The sequence below is a fragment of the Bactrocera dorsalis genome, chromosome 3, assembly GCF_023373825.1.
Source record: "Bactrocera dorsalis isolate Fly_Bdor chromosome 3, ASM2337382v1, whole genome shotgun sequence".
Lineage (NCBI taxonomy): Eukaryota > Metazoa > Arthropoda > Insecta > Diptera > Tephritidae > Bactrocera > Bactrocera dorsalis.
In genome coordinates, this window is record NC_064305.1 from 72,889,191 (window position 1) to 72,901,207 (window position 12,017).

Consider the following 12,017-nt stretch of genomic DNA (forward strand, 5'->3'; position numbering starts at 1 on the left):
CCGCCAGAAACGCCCGGATTTGTGGAAGAACAAAAATTGGCTTTTGCACCACGATAACGCCCCTGCTCACACATCGTTGCTTGTGCGCGACTTTTTGGCCAAAAACAACACACTAAAGATGCCGCAGCCACCGTATTCCCCAAATCTGGCGCCCTGAGACTTTTTCTTGTTCCCTAAACTGAAGAGGCCCATGAAAGGACGCCGTTACGCTTCTCTTGACGAGATAAAGACGGCATCGAAGGAGGAGCTGAAGAAGATAAAAAAAAAAAATATTTTTTGAAGTGCTTCGAAGATTGGAAAAACCGTTGGCATAATATCTAATAGATATTCATGAATAAATAAAAAATTTTTGAAAAAACACAAAATTCGGGATACTTTTTGAACACACCTTGTATATCTTTTCGGCATTGGTTAAATTGGTTTCTAACCCCGCCCATTATCGATATAACAGTTATGTTGAAAACCGCTGAAAGACAAAAAGCGGTAACCCAATAACTGCGTCAGAGATATGAATTGGAACAAAGGGGCTTCCCAGGAACGTTGCCAAAATTGGACGATGAGTATGGCACCACACACCTTTAATAAATGGTCCGGTTGTATGAAGTACTAAAGTGGCTAGTGTAAAGTACTAACCTGGGGTAGCACCTCTCAGCCAAGTACTTTGCTTGTGTCCTGAACCGATTTTGCTTTGTGAGCAGTTGAATTGGCGTGTAACAAAATTACCGTGTCTTCTGGCCTATTTTGGTCGTTTCCCGATCAATGCATGGTTCAAATTGGTTCATTTGTTGTCTGTGGCGTTTAAAATGAACAGTTTCACCAGGTAGAAGCTCATGATATACCACAACCTGGTCCTACCAAACACTGAGCATTGTCCCTTAACCCAAGCTTTGCTTCTAAATTAGCATGATCACCATATATTCTATGCGACTCTACAGCACTTTTCTTTAAATGAAAATAAAAAATTAATACTTTCCGTAAATCATAAATTTTCGGTATAAAAACATTTTCTCTACAACATGCGATTAAACCAATATCTTGCGGAATCTCACGCAGGTCCCGACCGACGTTAACGGTAGTATGAATAATACTTACATACATCATGTCTAGACCTAAAGCCTACAATTTTCATAATTAACAACAAAGCATAATCCATAAGCAAAAAAATATTTATTTTTGCCAACTTAAATCTGCAGTTTAACTACAAAAATTTCTATTTCCAACAAATTTCAGATGTACGCGAACATTTCCGTGCCTCACTCGAGACATCTGAATATGAGAATACCTCGAATATGTTTCATGTGACCGAGGCAGATGCAACGCTCAAACTCTTGATACGCTGTGAGATGCTCCTAGCAAACTGCGCGCTGAAAGATGCCAACGCAACAACGCTCAATAACAATAAGTCCATTATTGTCAATGGCAAAATGGAGTCAAACGAAGTTTATGATGGAATCAATGGAGCTAATAGGGTCAATGACCCGTCAATGCAAGTGCACACAAGACACACAACTGCGAGCAGCCAAGGCAATAATGCAACAAAGAACATTACGAAGCAGACAGAGCGATCGCATGAAGACGCCTCCTACTTGGATATGAGCGGAGGCGGTGGCGGTGGCGGCAGAACGAGTGGCAAAAAATGTAAGTACTAAACTCTTGACCTCTGGGCGCTGCCCACTACTACAAATACAACACATACAGCCATGAGTTAATTAATGTAAAATAGCATTCAATTAAAAGTTAATTTAATTTTTTTTTCTTTTCAATTGCATATTTTAGCAAACAGTTGGTATGATGAGTGGAATAGTGACATGAAAAGCGATAAAACGTTTCGTTGTTCGGGGCGTCTTGGCAACAAAACCAACAGTAAAGCGTACAGTGATGAGGATGTTGACGTAGATGAGGAGGATAGCGATGCGAATGAAGATGATAACATTTCTCAAAATTACGATATATGCCAAGTTTCCAGCCATGGCAGAGACGAAATGCAAAAGGCAATAACACCAGAGCTCGAACCCATGCAGGCCATCGATTGTCCATATATGGATTTGCCAGCCGGACATCTTTCCATTCAGCACGCCACCAAATTTGGACAGTTGCAGCGCGTCGAGAAACGTCTGTTCTTCGATCAGTGTAAAAAATACTACTGCGGTGTGCTTGACGATTGGCTGCTGTGCTATGCCGACGGACCCACGTCAGCACATCCAACGATAACATTGTATTTAAAGCACAACGGCGTCGAAATCGAACACTATGGCGAGGGCAAGCGACGTGAAGTGTGTTTTCAAATTACAACAGCCGATCCCAATAAGAAATTTCTCTTCCAAGCCAATAGTGAGGTGGATGCCAAAGAATGGATTATCGCCGTCGAAGCGGCCATACGTGGAGACACATCGCCGGCCAGTTTGATAAGGAATACAAGAAAACTGCCAACACCGCCTATGGCCAAGAAAATGACATTCATGAGTCACATAAACAATGCGCCAACGCACGACTGCATTTACGAAGAACCCTCACCGCTCTTTCAAACTGAAAAAACCTCGAACAAGCCTAAACCTAATTTACCAACCAAGAAGGATGCAACAGCCACAGTTGATTTGATCAATGAACTGGAATACGACATACCCAAATATCCACCGCAACCTGTTAAATCGGCCGACACAAGTCAATCGGAGTTGGAAACCGCCGAACTATTGAATTTAAACGAAAACAGCGTACTCAATACCGAGAAACTCGAATTCCAATCGATTGTCAAGGATGTGCATAGCAAGTTGTCTAGTCAGCTGTCCGGCGGTCCAACGCCGGAACGCTTAAAAAAGGCGCTTATAAAAACTTACTCCGGCAGCAGTGCCAGCGATGTGGAAGCTTTGGCGTTAACACCAACCTCACCGAACACAGTGAAGGAGAACAAGAAACAACGTAAATCCACAACACCAAATGTCAGTCCACAGAAGAGTAACAACAGCGTGCATGGCAGTCCGAGCAACAACAACAACAGCAGCAACAACACTGTTAGTGTTAACGATCGTGTGGGTGTGAAATGCTTTGATAAATGGTTTTTCAATCGCATGAACAAGACAACATCTTCGGGTCGCAGCACAAGCTCATCGAATTCAGCGCCATCCTCGCCGGCCAAGTGTAAACAAAGTGAAAAGGAAAATCTACTACAAAGTCTCGATTCGCATGATGCTGTCGATGGTGGTGGTGGTGGTGGTGTCAATGATGGCTTACACACTAATAGCAGTAATCCCTCATCGCCGATACTGAAGAACACCTTTTCGAGTTGCAGCGCCGGTGTCGACACCAGCATGAAGAGCAAAGTCGATCTGATAATCAAAGAATTTGAGACGAGCGCACACATGGGCATGCTCACAATGGAGACGTTGGCGGGCAGTGCTGTGGCCTCACTGAGTTCCTTCTGCGACAAAGATTGTAATAATTACGAGCCCATAATGACTGTGACAACGCCACCGAGCAGTTTCTTAAAGAAAATATAGCACAGCGTTGCCAGTATTAAATCGGAAAAATCGTTACCGTGTAAGAGCCGCGCTAGTTGGTGCATCGTGTGATAGGCACTCAAATAATTATTGACTCTCTTTTGATAATATTTAGTTGTGTAAGCGCTCTTGTAAAAGTTTCAAGCGTAAAAGTATTCATTATTTTATTAAAGAACTGTTTGGAATAAATCATTTTTGTTAGTATTAATATAAAACTCCATGCTGTTTCTTTTAAGGGTTGAACCTAAGTACATATGCATCTAAAATTAATTATTGGTTTGCATATATGACTGATTTGGATTTTAATTTGTAGTCCCAAAGCAACATTTTCTAGTAAACGACTTTTTTGTTATTAAGATAACTTGTTATATCTTTAACAGAATATTTTAAGTTTGCCCAGATCCCATAAATAATATATGTATGTATACATAAATGACCAGCGTGCTGATGCCGGTTCAGTCACGTCCATATCTTTATTCGTCTCTATATACGTGAACTACTCTCACAGATTTTGAGAGATCGATCAGAAACTTTGGACATATCTTTTTCTCCTCAAGAAACTGCTCACTTGTTAAAACCGTCGATAAACGACTACTTTAGGATACAGCGATCAAGCTCAAGTCTCTGTATAGAAAATTTTTTATTTGACAAAGTACTTTCCTGACATGGAAACCCAGAGGGTCAACGCAGTTGAGTTAACAATTAAGAAGAATATTACTCGTATGTATCTGGATATAGTTTTGCATTGCCAATTGATTTCGAAACTCAATGTGGAGTAGAAAGTGAAAAAATCCAGTAGAAAGTGCAAAAGTCCAGCTTAAAGTAATCATGCAATGGTATTACACATCGGTAGCAAAGCCAATCTTGTTGTAGAGTGCTTTGGTGTGGTGGACCGCTGTCAACAAAATCATATAGAGAAAATCGCTGGAGTGGATACAGCGACTCGCTCTTCTCCGCATAACGAGAGCGCTAAAAAACACTCTAACGGATTTACTAGTAAAGCTACTCAAACTACCACCAATCAGCATTGCAGTGGAAAGCTCTGCAGCCAATCCAGCTGCAGGATTGGTGGCGTTAGGTAAATTCTCCGAAACGATCTTCTAGCATAGCTCAATAAGTGGAGATTTGTGTATAAAATAGATACCCTCAGGTTTCAAGTCACACTAAAAGACTAAGTGACATGTGACTCGCCTGCGGAACTTATTACGTTTATACAGATGGATAAAAAATGGTCAGTGGTGTGTATATTGCTCGGAGCGAAATCTCAGACGATCCTTTATGCTTCCGGAACACTGCAGTATCTTCCATGCGGAAGTCTTTAAGATCAGAGATAGCTGCATTAGCTAACAACGCAGGAAACAAACATAAAGAAGATTTATATTTTATCGAAATTCGATAGGCAAGCGGCAAGGCCAGGCGGCAATTAAGGCAGGGATTGTCCTTAGAAGCAGATAGGCAGTAGATATATGTATGTATATACTTGGAAAGGAAATAGTTGATTAGACTACGAAAAGTGACATCCGTTTGCCTCTTGAAACAAATCACTAAAAACAATTTGCAATGAAGTTTCCAAAAGGGCTGACAGACAGATTAGGGCGATATGGAATGACTTATGGACATGCAAAACCTCCAAGCCATGTGCAAGAGGCTCGAAGAAAAACATGTATGCTTTTTACGTTCTGTAAAGGACTGCACTTACTACTATCGCATACGAGCCGTTTGGTAATAAGAAAATAAGTAACGACGATACTTGCGTAAATGCATGGAGGTACGGGGAAGGACAATTAAGTAATGAGACTGATTCCATAAAAACCGTATATTATATTTGAAAATTATTCTACAACTCTGCCATCCCCTTCAAAGTAGTCCCCTTGGGCAGCTATACAGCGATTCCAGCGCGTTTTCCATGCTTCGTAACATTTGTGGAACGCTTCGACTGGCACGGCGCGTTGTCGTGATGAAGGATCCAGTTACGAGCTGTTGACTCGTTTTCGCAATCTTTCGAGTACTTGGCAATAGTAGACTTGATTCACAGTTTTCCCCGGTGGAACGAATTCTTTGTGGACGATTCCACGGCTATCAAAAAAGGCAATAATCATCGTTTTCACCTTCGACTTGCTCATGCGAGCTTTTTTCGGGCGGGGGCGCGCGGAGTCAACCATTGTGTGCTTTTTTACAATTTTAGCGTACGTTTCCGAAGCTGTTTCGCCCAATCTGGCGCAAAATTTTATCGCGACGCGTTGCTCTTGATTTCGTTTTTCCATTTTCGTGACGAGCACTACAAACACACGTCTACTCAACTTGACGCAGCAGGCGAACTAAACAAGCTAGAGCGATGGTACATATATCAATGGAGAGGGGAGGGATGCCGGAAAAAGAAAAAGGGAATTTCAGGTTTTAAACAAGCGCGACAATAAAATCAGTCTCAATACTTAATTGTCAAACCTCGTATATTAGGTACTGCGCCAGCGCTACACCGTTTTATAACGAAAACCATTCCTGAGTTTACGAAATGTTTTAAATAACAACTGAGAAATCTGCTGAAGGCTTAAGACTGACTGAAAATCGACGATTAAACAGTAATGCTTTCCGACTATCAGGATGTCATGAAACATGTTATTACTGGGGATGAGTCTTGAATTCATGCTTACGACCTGGAAACAGGTTAACTATCGACTGAATATCGTGGCAAAGGTAAGAAGAAGCCGAAAACCCAACGTCAAAGCAGCTCACAAATCAATGTTATGTTGAGTTTTCTTCGATTATCGGGTGTGGTGCATTCCGAATTCCTTCCCACCGTCCAAACTGTCAACAAGGAATACTATTTGAGAATTATGCGTCGTTTGCGCGAAGCTATACGTAAAAAGAGGTCGGAATTATGGGCCCACAACTCTTGGTTTTTGCACCACAGTAATGTACTGTCGCATACTGCATTGATTCTTCGTGAGTATTTCGCCAAATTTTTAACCAATATCGAGCCGCAACCAACGTAGTCGCCTGATTTAGCGCCGTGTGACTTGTGGCTACTCAGAAAACTGAAACAACCGCTCCGTGGAAGCCATTTCGAGTCAATTGAAGACATTAAATCACAACGCGTCCTGTAGGGTATTCCAAAATTGACTTTAACAACTGTTTCGAGGATTGGAAAAGGCGTTGGCATTGGCATTGGAATGATTACTTTGAGGCGAACGACATAGGTTTTGGAAATAAATTAAGATTTTTAAAATTATGAACAAAGTCTTGTCTCTTAGTAGTGTTAATCTCCCTTCATTTTACAAAAACACCACCGTACTTAATTATTTTCAATATTTTCGCACATTTATTTCAGATAACATTTATATGATTGTAAATATATATTTATATATATATATATGTGTGTAAAAATCGTATGTATATTAACATAATACATTTATAAGTGTATATTGTGAATTTATTGTATGCATTATTGTGTTGTTTACTCAACTATCGCAGCAAAACAGAGTTTTCTTTGAAGGCCAGAATACCAAACAAAAAATATCAGACATACGGCCAAAAAGCGCAATACTTTGGTGTAAAATGGATATATATGTACTATTCATGAAAGTTATTTAAATGTTTTCTTTTTTTGTATTATGTATGCCTTCGGAAATCGATGAAAGATGCCATGGAAAAGGCTCACACTTTTTTGCTACTTATGTATCTCATACTTTCATTTGAGTTTTCTTCTCGCTATGATTGCTAACAATTATAAAAACGTTTCAACGTAAAAATGTAACTACAACAACAATAATATCGTTTGTATTTATTCATTGAATTTTTTAATAACAAAATCATGTATGTGATTAATGCTAACTATTTCATTGAATATATGTACTTTGTATATATGTATTTAGGTACATTATATATTTTTGTGAAATATTCAGTATGTATAAAAAAGTAATAGTAGTAATTCAGAGGAAAATTATTGTTTGCTTTTTCTTGCTTTAGCAGTAACAACGAGGTAGTCTCGTGATGTAAAACGATAAAAGACGGAAAATATTTCATTAAGGTTCGTTACATAGGCTCCCCTACATTAAAATACCCGGCGCTATGGTGGTGTACAAGTGTACGAAAGAGCGTGTATAACATTATACGTAACAGTTTCGGTATATAAAAAAAATTAATTAAAAAAAAAAATAATTAAAAAAAATAATAATAATAAAAAATTTATTAAAAAAAATTAATAATAAAAATGAATTAAAAAAAATATAAAAATTAGAAATTAAAATTAAAAAAATTAGAAAATTTAAAAAAATTAAAGAAAATAAATTTCAAAAAATTAAAAAGAAAGAATAGAAATGCGTATCCACGTTAGAAAAGCTTATAAGTTAGTGATTAAAAGTACATAGTGCTTGATTTTTTATAAAACAGCAATATGCTTATCTTTAGTATTTTAAAATATCAATTCTCATAATTCTGTTTATTCTTATTTCTGTTTGTTTTAGTAAAAATTTTTCGGTGCGCACTCAATCGATGTTGAATTTATGTCGTTTGTGTTGCGTTTGCAGCTTAAAAGCGCTTCAACTTGCTTATGTAGCTTGCAGCCATTGAATTTTGAAACATTTATGTTGTGAGTATGGTGATGACGATGAGCATCTACAGCTGCCGTACATGACGCATATTAAGCGGAAGAAAAGGTTACACTTTCTTGTGTTGAGATTCCAATATTTCAATTAAATGATCACGACGTTTTGAATCCTTTATGGTGATTTGTTTGCGAACTACTTCGTTAGTTGAAAACATGCCCATTACTTTTTTGTTTTGTTTTTTCAGTCTGATTTCCAGTCCCTTATCTGTGGGCGTAAAGACGTCGATGTTTTCAAGGCGGTATTTCCATTGGACCTGGAAGTGAAAGCGAAGGAATATACATAAATATAGAATATTCAAAAAATATCTTGTCAAATATAGAAATATCTTGTCAAATAAACATTTTTTTCATACAAGAACTTGATTTTTATCGATGAGTTTGTATGACAGCTATATGTTATAGTGGTCCGATATTGGCGGTTCCCACAAATGAGCAATTTCTTGGAGTGAAAAGGTCGTGTGCAAAATTTCGGATCGATATCTCAAAAACTTATTTACTAGTTCCCTTATACATTGACGGACAGATAGACAGACGGACACTTATAAATCGACTCAGCTCATCATGCTGATAATACATATCATTTATAGCCGGTTTATCCTTCCGGATGTCACAAAGCAAACTTAATATACACAGTTCGGGGTATAAAAATAATCTTCGGATAGAAGACACATTAAAAACGATTGCAGATTGTAAGCAAGAAAGAAGTGCTACTAGTTAACCAACTATTATTAAACAATAACTATTTTTTAATTCAACTCACTGTGTATGTGCCGAAAAGATCATTCTTCGTTGCATGTATAATGCGATGATTCGAAACGACGAAGTACTCATGCTTTGGTACTAACTCCTCACAGTGTATAAATACATCAGTGGCAGCATATTTGCCCTTTTCAATTTCTCTGTAATAGAAAAATCAACAAATATTAGTTTTTAATTGCATAACTATTTAACTTTTATTTGGGCACATACCTGAAAACACGATTGCCCTCCGCCTCGGCACGACAATAAGGACGCACGACATTATCCTGATGTATATAACGCGGTGCACGAAGACGCATTGCATCATGTTGTCCTTCGGCAGCACGACGCACTGCACCAAAGCTGCCGCTGGCAAAATCAACCACACCAGCTGTCGGTTGCGCGACAAAACCGATGACGCCCTTACCGACACCTTTAAAGAAGCCCTCAACACCTTCTTCACGCGCGCCGGCGACGGGTTTAGTCACCACACCCGAAACGCCATCAACGAAGCCCTGCGGAACGGTCAAGTAAGGTTAAAATACATATTATCTAATATTTATATAATTTCAAACACACCATAACCAAACTTTTGCCGCTGCGCGCTATGCCTTCCGAAAATGTTTGTGGTTTCTTATTCATGTGCAGGCGACGCTTCTTCTGATATTCTTCATCGAATGTGAGTGCAGCCAAACCTTTGCCCATTGCACCGGTGATCCTAGAAAATTAAAACAAATAAAATAGTTATTTAAAAAATATGTGTCAACGCGCATTCGTAGTGATTACACTTACTTCGATACAGCACCAGCTGCGCCTCCGACAGTATGTCCGAAAAGTGATTTAACACCGAGCGCCAGACCCTGCGCAAATTCGCCTGGTCCTTGTATAGCACCCTGTGGAGGCAGCACAAATTAGCAACAAATTCATAACAAAATATGTAATGAATATTTACCTGGAATGGTTCATAGAACAAATCTTCGACACCTTTCTTCAGGCCAACAACCAAGCCATAAGGATTGCCGAGCACATCCAAACCCAAAACGAGCACGTACAATTGTTTCAACGCTTGGCCGGTATAATGTGTTGTAATCTCCGAAGTTAGCTGTTGTTGCGTGAAGAACTGATACTCACGTTCGAAGAAAGCGAGTCGGAAAACAACATCATTAACATCCGTTAAAGTAACGCCGACACCCTGTACCAGCGTGGAGAGTATACCCGGCAATGCTGTGGTATCTGAGCCGGCCATGGAGAAACTGACGTGTATTTTAATCGGTCCCAAATGTAAATTATCATAGAAATTCTTTTGCTCCTGTGCAGAATGCGTTTCGACCAGATCAGATAATGGCTTCTCTATCGATTCGACATTCATATTGAAGAGTTTCGCCGCTTGTACATCGTCCACTTTGCTAGCAAACATATCGGCGAGCGCCGTGAGGAATATCAAATCCACTTTGAAATGGAACTCTTGTATAAGCATTGTTGCGTATTTGTATTGTTTGACAGTGGAGTTCGGCACCACCCATTGCACAACGCTGACTTCGATGAATGGCTTCAGTACGGTAGTCGTGGCTACACTTTTCGGTGGTGGTATGGGCGCCAGCACAACTGGGAAGATATAATCGTTTAACTGATTGTCAATTTGGATTTTGTTGATTTTAGCGTGTAGCTGCATTTGATAAGGCGAAGTGCGCATCTTGAACCAAACACCTGGATAAAAGGTGCGATGTATTTCACGTTCTTTATTCTTTTTAAGTATCATATGTTTGAAATCGATCTGAAATAATTAAATAAAAATAATTTGCGATTTATTAATATTGATTATTTTGGTATATCGTATATGGTCGTACCTCGTATTTGGCATCCATGTAGTACTTCTTCACCAGATTCACACTACGATCCACCAAATACTGTTGGTACTGCTCTTCAAGCTCTGCGGTTTCGTGTATATTCATCTGCTTGAAGTGTTTGGCGCTCTTCTTTTGCTCCCAAATAACGCCTGTAATATTTGATTGGAAATTTCAACTTAATATGCTTATTGGAGAACTTTTGTGAGAAAAAAATTATATATATTGTGACAAAAAAGTACCCGGAAATTGGAAATAAAACGCAAGATATTTAATTATTCATCAATATTTAATTTGTCGACTTCAAAGTAATCCGCACCAGATGTAATACACTTATCCCAACATTCAGTCTTCAAAAAACTTTTCATAAGAGCTTTTTGTGCGGACCTTTATGGTAGTTACTTCAGCGAATTTTGTTGTATCTCTTCGATCGACAGAAAAAAGGTTCCATTCCGATGATTGTTGACTTGTTTGCATGTCAAACTCATAAACCAATGGCTCATCGTCATGAATACAAGATCGGAATTCGCACGATCAAGCATGTCCAAAGAGACCTTTATCGGGACGAGCTGAGCAACAAAGCGTTTCATGCCCAAAATATCCACCAAACCAATTCGAATGGAATCGCGAGATATGTCGAGCTCTCTTTCCATCCCTCTAACACTTGCCTGACGATTTTCAAGCATTATATACTTCACTTTTCAAAGGTCGTCCAGTACGAGTCATGTCAACAATCATGTTCAACAATCTCTCGACCGTCTTTGAGGCGTTGTACCACTTGTAAGCTTATGTTTTTTAATCTCCGTAACCCTTTTCCAACATTCGAAATGAGTCCGCTCACAAAATTTGGATAGAAATACAAAATTTGAGAAATATTGTTTGTTCGATATTTTTATCGATTGTACAAATGGCAACGCACTACTGAGATATACTGACTTAAGCAGCTGCTGTAAACAAACTGGTTGACAGATCGCGTTCATATTTGGAAGAATAATTAAGGATAGTCAATTCCGGGTGCTTTTTTGTCACAATGTATGTACATAAATATTTAAGTTGAATTTCACACATAAACTTTATCGGTATAACACCAACATTTCGTACACTTACCCGAGCTTGCTATGCCCATATACAAGATGGTCGTGTTAATCGCATTGTTTATCAATGAAAAGCCAATACCATGGATGCGTACTTCAACTGACTGTGTTATCTTTTGTATGGTGCCACTGCCTTCTAGCTTTTTAGCAATACCAACATCTTTAGTAAAGAGCAAAACACGTTGCAAACCGTCCAAAAACGTAACCCAATAAGCAGTCGAACCGTCGCTGATTCTACAAG

The 12,017-nt window shown here is 39.0% G+C and overlaps 2 protein-coding genes across 7 annotated transcripts in view; one reads left to right on the forward strand and one right to left on the reverse strand.

Moving 5' to 3' along the window:
- LOC105233499 (uncharacterized) overlaps positions 1–3,709 on the forward strand; it is a 35,202-nt gene extending 31,493 nt beyond the window's left edge. For all 4 annotated transcript variants that reach the window (XM_049452249.1, XM_049452247.1, XM_049452248.1 and 1 more), the window contains 2 exons: positions 1,231–1,638; positions 1,777–3,709. In XM_049452249.1, the coding sequence (XP_049308206.1) occupies positions 1,290–1,638; positions 1,777–3,494 (2,067 nt within the window). In that variant the 5' untranslated portion in view covers positions 1,231–1,289 and the 3' untranslated portion in view covers positions 3,495–3,709. The remainder of the gene's footprint in view (positions 1–1,230; positions 1,639–1,776) is intronic.
- Positions 3,710–6,786: 3,077 nt separating this feature from the next.
- The window catches only part of LOC105233500 (intermembrane lipid transfer protein Vps13), a 28,038-nt gene continuing 22,807 nt past the window's right edge, over positions 6,787–12,017 (reverse strand). For all 3 annotated transcript variants that reach the window (XM_049450684.1, XM_029553488.2, XM_049450683.1), the window contains 8 exons: positions 11,790–12,010; positions 10,686–10,834; positions 9,791–10,612; positions 9,631–9,731; positions 9,418–9,556; positions 9,070–9,353; positions 8,861–8,999; positions 6,787–8,354 (listed from right to left, as the gene is read on the reverse strand). In XM_049450684.1, the coding sequence (XP_049306641.1) occupies positions 8,151–8,354; positions 8,861–8,999; positions 9,070–9,353; positions 9,418–9,556; positions 9,631–9,731; positions 9,791–10,612; positions 10,686–10,834; positions 11,790–12,010 (2,059 nt within the window). In that variant the 3' untranslated portion in view covers positions 6,787–8,150. The remainder of the gene's footprint in view (positions 8,355–8,860; positions 9,000–9,069; positions 9,354–9,417; positions 9,557–9,630; positions 9,732–9,790; positions 10,613–10,685; positions 10,835–11,789; positions 12,011–12,017) is intronic.